General features: G+C 35.4%; 1 protein-coding gene across 2 annotated transcripts in view; it reads left to right on the top strand.

The window, feature by feature from the left end:
* LOC117329144 (mucin-5AC-like) overlaps nucleotides 1-19,401 on the top strand; it is a 59,745-nt gene that overhangs the window by 29,054 nt on the left and 11,290 nt on the right. Inside the window, exons 3-9 of one of the 2 annotated variants that reach the window (XM_033886893.1) lie at nucleotides 581-740; nucleotides 4,488-4,521; nucleotides 10,649-10,793; nucleotides 12,877-13,653; nucleotides 18,395-18,559; nucleotides 18,783-18,868; nucleotides 19,022-19,122. In XM_033886893.1, coding sequence (XP_033742784.1) covers nucleotides 581-740; nucleotides 4,488-4,521; nucleotides 10,649-10,793; nucleotides 12,877-13,653; nucleotides 18,395-18,559; nucleotides 18,783-18,868; nucleotides 19,022-19,122 — 1,468 coding nt within the window. Of the gene's footprint in view, nucleotides 1-580; nucleotides 741-4,487; nucleotides 4,522-10,648; nucleotides 10,794-12,232; nucleotides 12,362-12,876; nucleotides 13,654-18,394; nucleotides 18,560-18,782; nucleotides 18,869-19,021; nucleotides 19,123-19,401 lie in introns of those variants that run through there. The other variant, XM_033886894.1, reaches the window with a different exon arrangement.

Genomic DNA, 19,401 nt, shown 5'->3' with positions numbered 1-19,401 from the left:
GTTTTAAATTATTAATTGTGTTTATAAATATATGTCGTGTGACCGTTCAGGAAAATGCTATTCGTAAATGCAAACGACAGGTGTGAATGAGTCAGACGTTAGCCTGATCACAACAGTGAGGTAAAACAAAAGTTTAACTTGTGAGAACAGATCTACAATAGTAGAAACTAGAATGCGTGAAATCGTAGGACGGAACACGCCTATTTATAACTTTACTAAAGAGTTTTGATCGAGACGAAACTAGAATGTCCCAGAGTTAGGCGTACTTCTGTATGCGCCTGATTGCACTTTGATCTTGTTTAAGGTCCAGATAGTACACCACTTACAATACACCCTGTATCATTGTTGTAAAACTCACATAGAGTCCACCTGTTCTGATAAGAAATCTTTCCTTTTTATAAAAGTTGATATCTATTATTAAACTTTAATTACATTTCCAACAGAATTGTACTTTAAAAGGCACAAGGTATAACAGTACAATATCACTTGTGAGATGTTTTTGATTATTAAGTAGGTCTAATTAAAACATTAATTAAATATTGAACTGAAAATGTATGACTTTATGTTTTATGTATTTCAGGAGGCAAAGAAGCAGAAATACCGTTTTTCGTTGCTCATTGACGAGCTGAAGTCGACTGAGAGTGTTGAATATAAGACCATTCTTTTGGAGTTTATAAACTGTATAATAATATATACCCGAAAGATTGAAGATCGGATACGCGTTCGAAACGAATTCTTTGGTAAGTAATAACAGCATTTAACCAATTACCAATCCATTCTTATCCCCATATACTGGCGTTCACGTTTGTAACAATCTGAAATTAAACATCAACTGACATGGTTTGGTAAAGTGCTGTCATCTCTGTAAAGGAAAAGCTTGTACTATTTAAGTTCATGTCGGTCTACTCTTTCCGTAATCTCTATACTTAAGCAAAAGCTTGTTATGTTTAAGTTCATGTCGGCCTACTCTTTACGGTGAATCCCCCTTTGCTTTATTTGTCATTGTCTTCTTGGAGATTCCTTAATTGTCCTATTTTAACCTCGTGAAGACTTGGACGTTTCCGTGTGGACTTTTTACCTTTTATGTTGAAGTTGTATATTTTATGCTTTACTTTTAATGTTATGACTTATTTTGTGTCTATGGTTACATTGCATTATATTGCGTTCTTATGTTTTACCGCTGATATTGTTTCCTGTTAACTTTGTTTTGGTATCTAAATACTTTGACAGAAATATTGTTTAGTGCTATAAGGTTAACTGTAAGTCATACATGATATCGTTGTGTTTATGCGCTGGGTTTATTTGCATTTGGTATTTTGAAGAAATCTAAGTTTATACATTATGTGTATTTATTTCGATAGCCGATCCCTAAAAATCTGCATTAATCTGAAGCACATAACTAGATAAAACGAAATAAATCCCTTCTAAAGTTGATTTGAAATAAAAACATAAAATCAAACCCGGCTGTTGATACAGTAAAGGTTTTATTAAAACATGATCAGTTCTGTCAACACTAAGACAAACCAATGTATTTCCTAATGTGTAAATTATGTTAACAGGAGACTTAAATAAACTTCAAGCATTGATACAAAATCTAATTTTGTTACACTTTGCTGTGACCATTACTTGAGGCTATGAAGGATAGACAATTCAAAACGTTTATTTTAATCTCTTTCTCTAAATAGAATATGAAAGTTTAGTGCATGCTATTGGCAAAATGGACTAATCCATCTTTTCAACAGGACGGGACTACTAAAATCTAAGGCTAGATAGGATATTTCTATCTATTAAAATTTAAATTCCATTTAATCCCATAAAAGTAGGTAAGATTTCAACCGACATTTTCATTTCTTTCCCCGCCGGACACATGTACCCTCTCCCACACAGAAGTATGTTATCAGGTTGTAAAGGAAAATCAGTTAGACTATAACCTAATTTAAGTTTTATGGGAACAAAGAAAAGTAGAACCAATGTCAAAATAGAAGGTCAATGCGTAACATTTCCGACCTACTTTAAATTTGAAGACCTTCTTTTAAACATATTTGATGTACTTCTCGCCCAGTGAATCGACGATGAGAGGTATTATGGCCTGCTTACCTACACAATAGAACCATGAATAAGCAGTATACACGTATTCACAGGTCCGATGACCACAAACCGGACAGTCACTGGACAATAGCTATTCATATAAAACCAACACTTCAAATATCACACACATCTGTACCGTATTCATTCCGTACGTTCGACTTCAGCATGAATCGCTCCCTGTTGAAAAAAACTTATGAACGTGAGTTGATATCAGTGTTGCTTTTAGATACTCTGCTGATATAAAATTAAGCAATTTAAAAGAATCAGTATGGAAGATATGCGAGCGTGAATTTGTTAAGTCTCGGTTCTCTGTGTCATTGAAGATATGAAGGATAGCCACAAAGAGACAGAAATTGGAACGCATGTCCTTTAAACGACGTGAGCGTTAGATATGTGTACTGCTCATCAGACACGTAAAACTGATACAATAAATAAACATCTTCTTAACTTGACAAACTGTTCCCCTCGAAAATATTAAATCTTAACTGAGTTAAATTCTATATATGTATGCTAATGTATTCATTGGAAGAACGACTTGAACAAAATTATATGATAAAAATGAGATTAAGATGGTAATTTTAAAGTGTGTAACTACATTCACTAGGGTAAACATTCTCTTTTGCATGTTTTCATAATTGAAAGTAAAACAGATGTATCAAGTTCAAATATCTCCCGAATGTCTTTGATCGCTTCCAGGTAAATTGTTGGTAATAAACTGCGCTTCACTTCTAGGAAAACGCCCTTTTTATCTCAAAAAAGTCGTCTGCTATCTGATATTTTATTAGAATCTCTTTTATACAGGTGAGATATTACATCTGTAGTTAGAACTCGTGCAAACGGTGCAAGACTAGATTTATTAGTATTACTATAATACACTGACCCTTTAACTATGAATACCACATTAAATAACGCATACAAAACAAAAAATGTTATCAGACTCATGGGAAAATTTTGTGTCCTCCCATCGAAAACATTAATTATAAAATATATAGAAATTATATTTCCACACAATGTATATTTTTATTCAAACTGTATGACAGAGAAGTGTAATCCATAAATAGAAAGTAGCGTGATAACAGGTGTGATGTTTAGATAAATAGAGCGTGTGGACGCCATAATAAGGCTTTCTGCGACATAAGGCTACTCACAGCTGGTTATTCGGGTCCCGCGCAGATAATCATCCTGTCACAACTGTTTTCATATTCCGTCTGATCTCGGGGTTGCAATGTCTATTAGCTTATTGTTTACTGGTCTGGCTTCAAATGATAACGAGAGCAGTTTCGTACAGACAAATCGACAATTTTAAAATTGATACTTGTACTTTCTTAATGTGTCGCATATTGCATTTCAAAGAAGGTAATGTATTCAATTGGCAATTCTTCACTCATTGAGGGGTGTGGGGGAAGATGTTAGTGAAACTAAGTGTGACAATTTATGGGTTATCAACTTTGCAAAAACGAACATTTCAACTGCTTTATCACACACTCAGGTCAAAATACTTTGCATAAAGACTTTTTAATGCCTTATGACACATATCCAGCATGCATACATCTTTATACTGAATAATGCATAACGCCGAAAACAAAGCTTAAATTCCATTTAGAAATTTTCGGCTTCCATATTTTTTAATTGTTCGTCGTTGTTTATTTTCATTCAATTAATTCTTATTTGAATTAAGTACAAATGAATTTAAATTCATTGAATTGGGGCCAATTTCTCTTTTGTGAGTTAAGCATTATTTTATTGACTTGTACTTCCTGTCATGATTTTGGCGTGATGAGCTGGTAAAGCCTCGGTATTTAAGCACTATAAAGACCAAGTCCTTGATATGCACACTTCCTTCCCATACACTTAACTCTTACTTAACCTTGAAACATAAACAGAGGCAACAGTTTCCAATATGTAAATCCAAAATCAACCTTTCCGATCTTTTCAATCGAAGTAATTTGACGCCATTTTTGTGACAAAAACTTAAAATATGTTCTCGTTGTATGTTTCTGCATATATTTTCACAATGCATTCTTGCCTTGTGACTTGTAATCTCCACACCTACATATGGATTAGGCTTCCATATACATTAATTTACCGCTCAGTGTGTTTATATAAAAAAAAACATCGAACTTGTTTTCTTACTAGGTATGCATTCCATGTTTACGTCATAGGAATAAATACGAGCTTATAACATTAACATGAAACGGATACCATTCATTTTTGGTTATGATCCAAATTGTATCCTGAATTATGATTAGCATTCCCGTATTAGGAATATATCAATAAGTTACAACGTGACTTCTGTGTACGTATTGTTACAAATTTTATAATATATTTGTGTTCCCATTGATTATATACACATTATATTTTACTGACATATCTATAAACTGATTTTCTTTCTTCCTCAGGTTTAAAATTGCAGGAAGTCATCAATCAGTTACGGTAAGTTAATGAGTTATTGAGATAGTTTAATACAGGTCTGAGTTTTGGGCCTTTAAATACATATAATCGCCCTCCTATTTCCCGGTAGAACGCACTCTCTCAGTGTCGATCACCGTTCTCTTAAATATATGTTCATGGGCATGAACAAATTCACTTCATCATCAATTGTCGTCGAAACCTCGAATCCAATCCTCTTTTTAGTTTCTTTGAAATGTCTTTGTCAAACGTGTGTTCTAATTGAGATCAATTCGTTGACATCTGTTGTACATACGTCACATTAATTCTGCTTGCTGTGTAGTTTACGAACAACACAATATTTTGAATCCTAATGAACCTGATAGGAGATCATGTGTTTTTCAACTGTTCAGTGTTACGGAATATACCTAGATTAATGTATCATGAAGAGATAGAGAAATTTGTCTTAGTCAATTCATGAAAAACGAGTTTCCGTGAACGCTATCCAATAGATTTTATTGTTATTCTGTAATTAATTCTTACTTGCACACTTGGCATATTAACGACATTTTCGCCATGTTTAGACAATCCATCAAACTAAACAGTTATCTATTAGCGTGCGATACTGTGATAATTATTCAGAATGTTCAATTCACATCATAATACCGCATTTCGTGTCCTGGAACAGCCGCTCGTGACAATACTACACATACATTTCACGGTTTGTGACTAACATACCACATGACCATTTGACGACAGCGTTACACAATGGATTTATACGTATAAAACAGAGGCTTCATCACAGTAAATATATAAATTCCTTTCCTTGTAATTTTTTTAAAGGTACGCATTCCTGTTCAGTCGTATCTGATAATCCAATGTCACCTTCAAGTGCCAAATGACCTTAATCCCAATGCCGTAATTATGACTAAACCACAGTCTGGTCATGTATTATATTACCGAAAATTAAGTTTACATTGTGTATACATGACAGAAAACCACATACTTTGCGACTGAAACCAGTTTTATTTTAAAATTCTTGTCTTAAGATAAAACTGTTCAGTTAACCAAAATGGCATATTGCGATAGTGTTTCAACAAAACCAAAAATAGGCCTAGTTTTTGTGCTATTTGACATAATCCAACCTAACAGTATAATTCATATCAGCATTTTACATAAGGATGCTGGCTCATCCATACGCAAACAGTCTGAATCGCTAAAACATGCAAATGTAATTGATATAAAGGGAGTATAAAGAAAAGAGGACTTTGCAGGGATTAACTTCTTAACTTTGGCCATCTTTGTTTGAATTGGTGCAAATTTCTCTGATAAAGACCGGAGGTTCCGTAACGGGGGATTGTAAAGCTCAAAACAAAGAGAGGTCGCCACCAAAACAAATCCGGAAAACTACTGGAATGTCGTCCAGCGGTTAAATAGATAGCATTTACTCGGTGTACAGATTATTTCGTAACGTAACATAAATGCTTTTTCTTCTCCCTTGTACGCAAAAGCGAGATTTGAAATTAGGTTTATTCAAAAGCACAGTGGCATCTATGGCACATTCTTGAGACACATTTTGTGGTGTCCTCACAGACGCCAATAACACACTCCCGCCTGGAATTCGATGTGTTTGTGAGAAGATAAAACTACAACTTTTATTTGATATATACCCGTGAAAATGCTAGTGTATATTGTTTTACAATGTTGAGAGAGGTACACAATCTAACGCCCAGCTATCGAGTATTCCCACCATACACATAGACCCATCATATCTCTAAGTGGACATAATCTCCAAGTAAGGGGTATTCGCTATGTCTATTAGCTATAACCGATAACACTGCCAAATAAATGGTCAACACAATTTCCATGCAGGGGGGCATGTAGTGTTTAAGTGCCCGGTCAAAATATTTGTCTTAAGAGGACTTCAGGACGACAATTGCCCCACCCTCAATACTCACTTCGGGTCGACTGAAGATGCTACAAATAGTCTAGCCCTAGTGTTATAGATTATGCGGTAGCCATCATGTCACCGTCACGAGTCTACTTCCGGTGTAGCTGTGTCAGAAGTCCGAACGATTTACGACATCCCGTGGCTCTCCTTGGCGGTTGAAAGGTGCCAGATTGTTTTGAGTTCTTTTTGAAAATGTCTGGTTGTTCTTAACAATATTTAAGTCCAGAATCTGTATTGATGCAAATATTTTTACAGATTGTATAGAAGCGCCTCCTCTGCCGCCTTGAAATAATCTATTAATTGCAACTGAATGAAAATAGTTATTGAAGGTAGTTTGGTTTAACATATATTTCGGTATTAGTTGATCTTAATCACTGAACAGTCCTGGGACAACGTGCGGATCTGATCTCCCCGGGTAGTCATGTCCCCTAACGCAGGATCTTGTCAACTGATGTGCTTACTCGTCTCTTGATACCGGAATACCCGCCAGTTCGAAGGATTTACTTTTAAGTTCTGAAAATAGAAAATATTTTACAGACAGCGGGTATTAACCCTGTGTCACTTGGTGTCAGCCTGGTATGTTGTCCATGTCCTACAGAAACACAGGGCTTTTTATTTCGCCTCCATAACATTTATCCAGTAGGCTTGTCTCTGATTGATCCGTCAATTCCCTGGAGGGTTATTTATGCATGACTTAAAGTATAAATTAAAGAAAATATAAAAGGGGATTGATGTAGCTGTTCAGGGGGTGCTGTGGATGTGTTAGATTATTATAATAAAAACAATACTATATATTATATTTACATCTGCAATAATGATTTCTTTTAAACATTGATCATGGAATAAGTTCTATTAAGAATGCAGACGATGTGTGTAAATATGGTATCTGTTTAAAATCAGATTTACATAAAACGCTACATCGCATTTAGAGTTGTATATCAGAGAAGAAAAATCTGTGTTGATTTTTTTCCGAATTTTAAGGCTGCTTTAAAACCTATCGTATTTTATTCCTTGCGGCACACCATCGTGTAAAATTGTTCATCGTGACAGCAACATTCTTTGGTTTCATTTACGCATTCTTGAATTATAAGTAGGCTATCTACATCGTCCTTAAATCTCCCGGTATACTGCCGCTTAGCCCGATGGTACTATATGACCTAGATATGCATCTGATGATGTGCAAAACTAGTAACAAAAAATCTGAAGTTTTTTTTTATTGAAAAGGTGTGAAGTAACACTTTGTACTTTTAATATGGAACACTTGCACGTGAATCATACATAAATCTTACAATGCATTTTTGAATTTAAAAAAATACAATCTTAGTAATACACCACAGTCGGAAAAAGTATATTTGGCCTGGAATTTAAAACTCACCTAGTGAGTCAGATTTGAACTTTTCACAAATGAAATAACCACTGTTTGTTGAATTGCGTGAAATGCGATCTACAATGGCCTCTTTGACGCTAAATAATCCCCCTCCCCTTTCTTCTTAAATTATGACTTTAAAAATTATGGCTCATACTTGTAGCACAGACATTAATCATTGTCGTTTTGAACTCTGAACATACCTGAGATATATCACGGGCTTAAAATGATTCTAGTCGGGCAAACAAAACACATGTCTCGATGTCCGAATCCCGCCTTACCGACGTCACAGTAAGTACATGTTGTAATCATGTATAACCTTTAGTCGACAAGTAGCCATCTTTGTGCGAGTAGTCTAGTGACACTTGAATTTACGATCCTCGATACCCGTTCTGAGCTACACATCGGTATACAGGTGTAATCACATGCTTTCATATTCGATCAGATTGAAATATTTCCAGCATTCTTAATGATGTAATTTCGTGCTTGTATTTATGTTCATTATCGTACGTTGTTCGTCCAAAGTAATTCTAGTAGCGAAGATCGAGCGTAGAAACTTTAATATATTTTTGCATTAACATACGAAATAGACTTTTTCGAATATAAGGTGAACGATATATGACCCTAAATTATACGACAGTCCTTATGGTTTTAAACAGACACACGATATGTGCATGTATATGTAAACTATGATAAGGCCATTCTATGTGACAAATCAGATCGTTGGATCATTATCGGTAATACAAAGACTACGACAGGTTCTAGTATGGGCATATTGTATCATTTCAATATTGGCCACATCGGGATATCTACTCACAAAAATGCCATCAGCGGCTATCTGCATACAATGAAGGAGAACTCTATGCAGTCCTTGCACATTCAACAACAATGATATAATTTCAATGGAGTGATATTACATTATTGTATTGTAATAATACGAGGGTTTGAAATAATACCATATAGGTTTTCGTCCAAAGTCAACTGTAGAATAAACAACACCATATTAACAAAACATGACGGTTATGTTGAGAATATCACACTCATGTAAGATATGTCAGATATGGTAAGATAAAACATCATGTTAGTCTAGCCTTTCTAAGTTGTTCTTAACGTCCAATCGCAATTTTAATCAGGCAAACTATTCTTTGCTTAACTTTTCCTAAACAATATACATGTAGGTATTAATGCATGATATGTATGAAGGGGAAGAAATCAAGACAGTAAACATGAGTAACACTTATGTTAGATCGACTTCACTTTTTAATAATATGAGCACATTTAATATTTAGACAAAACGTAATAGTAATATTAAGGAATACACAAGTATGGATTGATCTATTGTATGGACAGTTTAACCTGTTCCATTGGTTCTGAAAGAAATCGTTTATATCAATATTTGATAAACAAATACTATTTAAAATGTCGACAAACTTTCTCTTGTCCATCCATGTCCCCTATATACACATAGACAGACTTTTCCAACTATGGTCTCGATTAATTTTGTAAAGATGAAACTGCAGAAATCAAATTTACCCCTACCTACAAATCCGTCCTTTATATCCACACAAAGAAACTGAAATGCGATATTTCTAAATTATTGTACGGTGAAGACCTTTAAATGGACACGGGTGTGCAAATCAGGATACGTTCGCCATAATATTTACCTTGTCTACCTACAGTCGTTATGAAGAACACCACAGCTCTCCCTTAACACTGTGATGTATCCTAATCGTAAATCCGGACTTAAATGTCCTGATCCGACTTGTCATGATATGAAACTTTGCGATCTAACACGTTTATTTTTAAATTATTTATCTTAATATTAAAGACGAACCCATGTACGTAAATAACGGATTCGGATTCTCTACGGTTTCTAATATGATGCTGATCAACGTTGAGATAATTGCTGAAATCGTACGCCATTTACAATAAAACTAATATGATTTGCGGTAGGTTCGATATACAGAGTGTATGTGTAAATCTTATCAATAAAATATATATAACTTGATTTATTATTTTATTCAGGTCTTGGTACAGGAATCAATTACATATCAAAATCAAAAATATCCTAAATTTATTCATATCTTTTTTGTGTCTTTTAGCAATGTGATTTCCCATTTAGGGCGAGGGATTATAACGTATTGCGAGATAGGGAACTCTTTCATCCCGACATCATACCCCATAATACCCAATATTACCTATCCGAAGGTCACCCCTGCTGATAACGGTCACTAGACAGACCCGTCCAGACGAGAGATTTGTTTGTTGTATAACCGCGCTGCGGACGGACTTACTCGGTATTTTTTCATTAAGTCATAGGGCCCTGCCTCTGACTAGCTATTTACTTATCTAAAATCAATGACGTGGAAACGGCTCAATTAATAGTTACAGACCTTCATGACTTTAAAACCCTGTTATGTATTAGTTGATATGTCCTCGATACAGAAACTAGGTCCAGATTCAACTTGTTGGTGAGATAATTAGACAGACGATATGATTGCCGTATGGTGTTATTTCCACAGCGACACAGAGAAACGTCTGTCAAACACCAGGAAATGTGTCGTCAGTCATTCTAATGGCCTTTTCATCGCAAACAGGCTTCACTTGGATGGGAGTCGTATTTAATTAAACCCGATTTGTATGTCTATAGCCGAACATTTGAAGATATTATGCCATATACGTTGAGAAATGAACAAAAATATTTTCACCATTAAAAGGAAAACTATTTTGAGTGATAAGAGTACAATCAGAGACTTTCAGACACCATTGGTATCAGCTTACATGTTATGATATGATGAAAAAAATATCGTACCACCTGCATTTGTGAATAAACCTCTATTTGATATATTTTGCAGCCGACAAGATGACCTTGACCCAAACGTCAATGTGCAGTTAGATGTTTTCGTAGAGCACAAGGCTAATGACGATGAACAACTTCCTGGTGCCAAGGGTGTGGACTTGAACTGCTCCCTCGATGTCTTCCATACTATCTTTAAAACGGTAAGCATGTTCTCCAAAACCATCTTATATTGATTTCCCGGGTCGACTTCTCACATTTCCTTCAATTTTCCTCTCATTTCTTCTTCTTTTCTCCATTTCGTAATGTAATTTTATATTCTAGCGTACAAAAATGTATTTGTAATTTACCAAGAACGTGCATCAAAATGTCCCTTTCTTCCCATTTGATATGTACCCAACAAATGGTGAGATAAGGTTTCTACATTCCGATATGTTGTATGGTTACTATGACGACATTGTTGTAAGAATTGTTATTGAAACAATTATCACGTAAAACATGAGGATTTGATGAGTTGACAAATACACAGTCACATATTTATCGCATCTGACGAAATTCTGGCCTTATTATCTTAAATAACAGAGAAAATCATTATAGCAACCTTGTACTGGAGATAAAGGATTAATTTTAATACTTCCTTTTGTAAATAGACCCGACAATGGCGATAACTGATTACAGTGCGTTGAGCGTGCGTAATGTGCATGTAGTTTTATGTGAGAGGTTTGAATTTTCTGAAATCTGGAACGATTTTGTTGCATAATATGTACATATCGAAATTTCACAAACGTATATAAAGGTTTAGAATCTAAGCAAAATCTTATCAATGTGCGGATGTGCCTTCCGGTGTATAGTTGTTTGAATAATGTGTGTATTAAAATCAATTCTTTGGTACATTTTTATTTAATAGAAAGATCGACAATATTTGCATAAACTGTACATAGCACGCGAGGTTAACGTTATAATTAAATCACATCAGGGTTACGCCCTTTACAATAAAGTCAAGTCTAAGTTTCTGGCTTGTTCAAGAAGACTCCTAGCTTGTCGCTTTATAATCTAAACCTCTATCTGAGGAGATATATTATGTTGGATGCAACCGCAAATGATGTTGTTAGTAAATGAAGTTGCCCGCATCACTACCAAGTTGCTTGAAGCTTCCTACCTTTCTCTTCGTCCAATAGGTATCCATGTTAGAATACCCTTTGCCATTCTGGTCATTAATCTACCTAACATAGCCTGATAGCACAAATCACGCTGTGAATTATTTGATGATCGGTTTACTTTTGATGTTTTTGTTTACGAACCAATACCTGTATACGTAATATGTGAAGGTCTCTTGTCATAGTTGTACTTCAGTGTGACGATAACACCAGGTAATAACAAGAGTCCTAAGCTACCTTTAATACCCTAACACTTCCACCAGGTGTAGTGCGTCAGGTGTATCATAGACATAGACCTACCTTTTGTGTATAATTCGAATTTATAATGTTATTGACCAAACAACAGCTAAGTGATTGCTTTGAAAACAAGAAACAAAGCTTTAGCGCGGCGCCCTGTGTTTTGATTGCCCAGCTTTTATTTTGACGAAATTAGTCAATGTAAATAAGTTTTAAGGTTGGCCGGTACAGGTTAATATCAATCCTCACTTCCTGACTTGTAAAAGTGAATGTAGTTGTCGATGGTCATTTAGTCGGCCGTAACGTTGACAGAGCGGCAACACTTCAGCTGTCAGTTTGGACGTAAAACTGTTATCATGACAACACAGTATGTCAAGGTAGGGTGACTGTTACAATGTCGACCGTCTTCCGTGACACATCCGTCAAACTCATGTAGATGTCGTTTCAATTTACTTGCTGAAAGCGTTTGATCGCTGTCTGTAATACAGAGATAATGAGAACATATTTCAATTATAGTGACATTTTCTGTCTAATTTTTCATTACAATGATAAATCGGTAGTTATTTATTTCTTATGTTTACATGAAAATGTTTTCTTCAAATTATATATAAAAGGCACATGGTTATGATGTCATAGCTCAAGTGATTACTATGTTCTTAATAATGAACTTTCTCTAGACTGTAGCTAGTGCATATGAACCATTGTCATATAAACAACAATAAATTTTATGAACAAAAGCCTCATATTACGGAGTTTACGTGATTGCCAGAAATGTAGTCTATATAAGAAATATGAATATCAATTTTATTTATACGTTCTAAGAACAAATATGAGTAATATTCTGTCTCTCTTGACTTTTCCAATGTTGAATCCGTTCTAATTTTCATTACAGGTGGACGATACTCCACAGGAGATCCATTTCCTCACGTGCCTACAACACATGCTAAAAATAGACCCAAACGATGCCAATTGTGACATAATTTGGCAGACAGTAGAAAAGTTAGTATGTAGAGCTACACTTGTGGAATCGGAAGCGGATGCACAAAAACTATTGAGACAGCGTGAACGGTCGACGGACGGCCTACAATGTCCGAACTGCAAAGCCCACGAACGTGTGACGTCACCACGGCGAGGGAATAGTTCTAGCTCTATTGCTCTTCCTGGTTTGACAGACAGTAATGAATCCCCGAAAACTGTGTCGGCACCGGCCCCACAGGCACCACCCCCACCACCTCCCCCAGTACCAGGAGGGGCGCCACCACCGCCTCCGCCTCCTCCACCAGGTATAGGTGGGGCTCCACCACCCCCACCTCCAGTGCCAGGAATGCCATCTGTCCCTGGAGCTCCCCCTCCCCCGCCATCTTTCAACATGAAGGGGCCAAATGCCCGTAATGGTGTTACCATTAAACTACCTCAGCAAAACGTGCCCAAACCTAAAACAAAGATGCGTTCTCTACAGTGGCAGAAAATCCCGACGAATAAGGTGCTATCAGGGAAACCAAACATTTGGTCGACTGCAGGACGTCGTTTCAATGGATACGTTAGTAATATGGATTTTGAAGCGATAGAGGAGCTGTTCAGTGTTCCTACACCACAGGCCCCTACTGTTGCGACAAATCAAAACGGTACATCCTCCACTTTGGAACGGAAGAAGAAAGAATCGACAGAGGTGAGCATGTCTTAATTTCACTATTATGATAACATACTATTAAAAGATGTCGGACGAAGTTTTTTGCACAGACCGATCATGTTTTAATTAACCTTACTTTGTGCTTCAAAGCGCATGCGCTGCGATCAGAGGAAAATATCACACAAATAAATCTATTTTGACAAGTTTAGTGAAAGGTAGAAACTAATGTAAGATTTTCAGATAAGGTGTTTTATTTTAAATCTTCTGCTTGGCTCACCTGTATATTCAAACGTATATTCCTTAAACTGTATAATGGGGTGATAGTGTGTGGCCGTCAGTCGCAGTGAGTAAATGATTCAGCACTTCCTCTGACCCCAGATCCTAGATCTAACCTGTCCAAGGATGAGTCAATACACAGACATATACTTACTTAGGAACAAAGACGACTAGCGATGACCTTAAAAAATCATCTCGTGTCCAATCTTCTCGCTCGAGCACCCACAGTGATGTAAAATGGGACACATACTAATATATGAATGAACAATGCTTTCCATGGTCATTTTAACGACTTTAAAAAGACGAGCCATTTACCTTTTACACTGACTGAAATGTCAGATCATTCGTTTGAATTGAAAAAGGAAAGGTCACTCTGTTCAGTAAGATGCCCTTGATGATATCAAGAACGAGTCATAGAAATACGTTCTTGTTAATAAGAAAATTAATTCAGAAACAAATCATTAAAGATGATTGGGACACCTGAAATATAACATTTCCCCTAATGTATTTTACCTCAGACGCAACGGAAACAAACATAATAATTGTTGTCACCGAAGATTGTATCACGTACCAGAAGAAGCAAGATTCATTACATTACATTATTTACGTTTTTATCTACTTTCTGTGGGTATCAAGGTTTCGTTATGTGGCCTGGATACTCAAGAAATTTCATTTCTTGGATTTGTGCATACATGCCTGTGTTATCAGATAACTTATATGCATGAGAGTATCGGCAAGTTTGGTATTGTACATACGCAAGACCAACACGACGAGTTAATGCGATTAAAAACAAGTCGGGTTACGTTAAGGTTATAAAAGTGAAGACGCCATAGTAATGACTTTAGCGGCGAGAGACACAATGATATCGTATCTACTGAATTGGAAGTACTACTGTGTATGTGCAACGTTAAAGTCCATTATCGTAAACAGATTTTAATCAGAAATAGTATTACAGAAAAAAAACTGCAATATGATTTTTATTTTAATGACATCGAGATACACGGGAGACGAAATTAAACCTTTAAATGTTTTCAGCACTTTGAAGGTAAAACATTCCAGACACTATCAATGTTAACTCATTTCTACATTATACCTTCCCAAAACCCTTACGTTTTGCCTAATATCTACATTACACTTGCTGTGGTAGCTGTGGGACTATGTGCCATTATAGTATATATATATGATTAAGGTTAAGGAGTGGTAGTCTCAGGTACAGAGATACTGTATACGTAATACATAGCCCCCGGGCTTAAATACGAGCATGTTTTGTGTCACCGTATCTGTCGCCCCAACAAAGGCTTACTTGTCAAGCATGAATACAGGATGGACTACATCGGTTTAAAATAACATATCTGAAATAGTTTTTCCTCTTCAGTAGGCTGTTTGAATTTCTCTAGTCTATTCCTCAGGTATTTCAGCCTGTCTTCACATCTATTTCTAAACCTCCAAATATATAGTGTTGTAGTTTTTCGCTTAGCTCAGCAAAACATTTACATCAAACTACATTTGATCATAATTGTGTTGAAATTAGGAACAGTTAGATGTTCTAGAATTGAAAGAATGTCTAGCTCGATTACCTATCCTATATTTAAAGAAATGTGGGCATTTTCAATATATCACAATTTACAAAACACATCATTATGATGAATATATTCAAATTCAAAATACGCACTCGAGTGAAAAATTATCCTACAAATACTTTCTATGGACGCCTACATTACTGAATATGTCATGACTGAGGCGGACATTCCTTCCTATATCACGATGCTGAAATAAATGATATAAAACAATTAGGGTTATTGGCTGCTATGCTTTAAATTCGAAAAACATTTGTATTGTTAACACGTGTCACGTGTCGTCTGCTAAAGTCAAAGCTTTGCGAAATACCCGTTCACTTCTGTAGCTTTTTTTGACTTGGTAACATAATCTGACCGATTTATCTGCTGTGATCTAGCCATGACTACTTAAAAAACATTATCATTAATAATTTAATATTTTCAAGGAATTTTATGGCTAAAATTATTTTTTTAAATACTTTTTGTAGGTGTATAGTGTACCGCATTGTTAAATAATTATCTACAACTCAGGATTGTGTATGACATAAATATCTGTCTAGTAGCATAATAAGATGATAAGATAAAAATAATTATCTGAAAACACATTTGTTCGGTTTCATTTCCGAACCCAATTAAACCGACGGTAGAATACAGTCGGCTTATGCTCCCCTTTGTTGGGTGCATTTGTACGTATTATAGGTTTTGACGTAGAAGCGACAATATAATCTAGTCCTTATTTCAGATTTAATCATACAATATTCTACATGCCTGTTCAAACAGATAAAATGATAAAATGATCATATTGTAAACCTCTTATGGAAAGACTCGATATTATAATACGGGTCCTTCTCTTAGATTGTGGGCATAAACGTCCACAGAATCGGCGGTAAAAAATAAATTATCTCGTTGATTGGAATTTAAGGTCTTAAATACACAAATGTCCTTATCAGTGTAGCGTTCAATCTATCTTAATAACTATCAAACATCTACCAGCGATGTCTTGTGTAGCTGTTCTGTGATATTGACAATAGGAAATTTAACGGATTTTGCCTAAGCCCGAGTAAGACCGTACAAAGTGTTGGGACTAGATAGTCCGGGGTGAGCACTGCAGGAGGTCTTCTATATAGCCAGCTAGCGTTACAAACACAGATACCATTCAATACCATTTAAACGTCTTCTGTTCTTCAAACTCAATCACTTAGATATGTTCGTGAGATCACAGTTAAACAAAACACTAATATGGCATTTGGATTTAGTGAACATGTGTGTATACGTGAATCCACTACCTGGTTAAGCTAGATACAAAGCCAAAGATTATGGTTTTATTTATTAGAGTTATTTAATATTATATGGTTGTCCTTTTTCTAAATAAAACTTTAATTTATCTCTTTTACAATTTTCATATATCTATTTTTACATTAATAATTCCCAGAAATGTTGATAAGAAAACTGGGTAGCACACAGTTCGAATATGACAACCTTAGCGTTTTGACGCCGGTATACACAGTTCATGCTGGGTGGTGATATAATTGGGCTTTGTGAATGACATGTTTGTGGTGATAGCAACACCAGGGATTAAGACATGATCTTCAGACTTGTGTTGCATTTTCACTTAGAGACAAGACTATTTCGAGAGCAACCTGAGCCAGTTTATACCACACAATCTCACTGAAGGGCTATTCACACAGTTAAAACAATGATTAGGCAATTTTCTGTCTCTTATACTGAATACTTATGAGTACTTTCAAATTACATTGGTGTTTTAAGAAATATAGCATTTCTCACCGTTCTATAGACAATTACAATACAATATTACAATATTCCGAGTGTATTACTAGTACTATTGCCGAAATACTTGTAAACATTCAGTGTCGAGGATGTAGGCAAAGGTAAATGGTATCGATGACTGAAATGTTCAGTAAGATAGACATTTACAGATGAGTGACTTAATCTAAGATAGATATCTGCAGAAATGGCACGGTACTTCCGGTCATTTTGTACGTATGGCTATGTCAGAATCGCACCTACTGGGTATTCCGTAGGTCAAACCTACTGTCCTACTCTCTTCATTACACTACGGGAATGCAAGTATATTTACGTTAAATTCAGATAGAATCTAACTTGATTTCAATTTAACTTGGGAATAACGTATAATTAAGGACCGTTTCAGGCAAATGCTCTATCAGATAGGGACCTCCGAACAAACGAGTCTTTTCAGTTAGAGACCATAAAATGTAAGGTCAATTGCTTGGAGAAATACGTGAGGTCGCTCTGAACCAGTCGATTGTGGACAGGTCGTGAAAATCAAATTAGAAATGTACATATCAGATAAGGTGTGTTGACCTATATACTAAATAGTGTAAGGTAAACGACTTTTAATTACATTGTCAAGGGATGGTTTGACAGCGTGATGGCCATTTCTATCCACCTTATGATCTAAGCTGTTTTCTTTTGTGGCTTTTACATAAAGATGAACCATTGTTATACTCCTCATTTTCTATCGTATTGATTCGAATTCATTTTAAAATACGAAAAAGATGAAATTAAGGTCAGTATCGCCGTGGTATTTCCTGTTCGGTTTTGATCCTTTTGTAAATCACATATATCGGTACACTTCAGATCGCTTAGTTTTCAGACTATAATCAATCATTTGACATTTCACTTTATTTATTTGGGTTTTTGTTATTATTCATTTTATTTTTGTCCTTATTCTGATTCCTCTGTTTATATTTACTCATAATATTAGTTATTAATAGAGTAGTTTAGTGCAGTCCGATCTGTGTCATTTAAAACTCTTCACACTATAGTTCGCAGAATATGTGTTTCCTTTTTCTGATGCTACCGAGTCTATTATCATGGCATGTGTCTTTTAATCATTTGTCTCGATACTAAATAATTGTAATCTTCCGAATATTATTTATTTAATGAAAATAATCTTTATCTTACAGATCAATCTTTTAGACGGCAAAAGAAGTTTGAATGTGAACATCTTTCTTAGGCAGTTTCGCATGCCGAATGACCAAATTGTCCAGCTACTGCGGGACGGGGTCAGTGAGAGGTTTGAATCTGAGCGTCTCAAAGGCTTGCTCAGGATTCTGCCAGATCAAGATGAAGTAAGTTGATAATTAAGAAAATATATATTGCGTTTAATACACGTACAATTGGATGGAAAAGTTATTAAATCATAAACGATTTCCATTATGTGAAAATCTGACTGATGTTGGATCATAGCTGTTAGTAAATCATCAAAAGATTGTATAAAAGATATATCAGATATTAAATTCAAGTACTGCGACAGATGTAAGTTGTTAATAAAACTAATCATTTGTTTTACAGATCGAAAGACTACAGAATTTCGACGGTGACAGAGACAGACTCGGTAGTGCTGAGAAGTTCTTTTTATGTCTCTTAGGCCTTCCACAGTAAGTTTTGTATTGCTTTCCATCTACCTTGTTATAAAAACAACAAAAACATGACAAAGTCAAAATTCAGTTTACTGTCAAAGGATTTGTTGTTCTTTGAACAGTTAGAAAGATAACTACAACATAAAATTTCATTAAAATCTATTATTTCAGGTACAAACTGAGAATTGAAGGCATGCTGGTGAAGGAGGAGTTTAAAGCCAGCATGGATTATATAAAACCTCATGTGGAAGCTGTCATAGAAACCGCCAATGGTAAGCTACATGTGGATAATAGTCCCCCTTAACACTTTCTTCTCCAAATTATAATATTTCGACTAATGATATACTATATTGTTTTAAAACTAATTGATCGTAACAATTATTTGAAATTGTAAAAAATCAACATTCTAGTTTGGTATGGAGCTAGTTCTAGAGTACTATGTGAATATATCATCGCTGTGTGTCAAACGATTAAGGTCGCGGTATTAACCCCTTTCTTTAAAGCATAATGACCTAAATATTTTCCTTTTTAAAATAACCGTTACACACGAT

Source organism: Pecten maximus, chromosome 6 (genome assembly GCF_902652985.1).
Source record: "Pecten maximus chromosome 6, xPecMax1.1, whole genome shotgun sequence".
NCBI classification, from domain to species: domain Eukaryota; kingdom Metazoa; phylum Mollusca; class Bivalvia; order Pectinida; family Pectinidae; genus Pecten; species Pecten maximus.
Note: the sequence above shows the minus strand (reverse complement) of the source record. Positions and strands in the feature narration are given on the sequence as shown.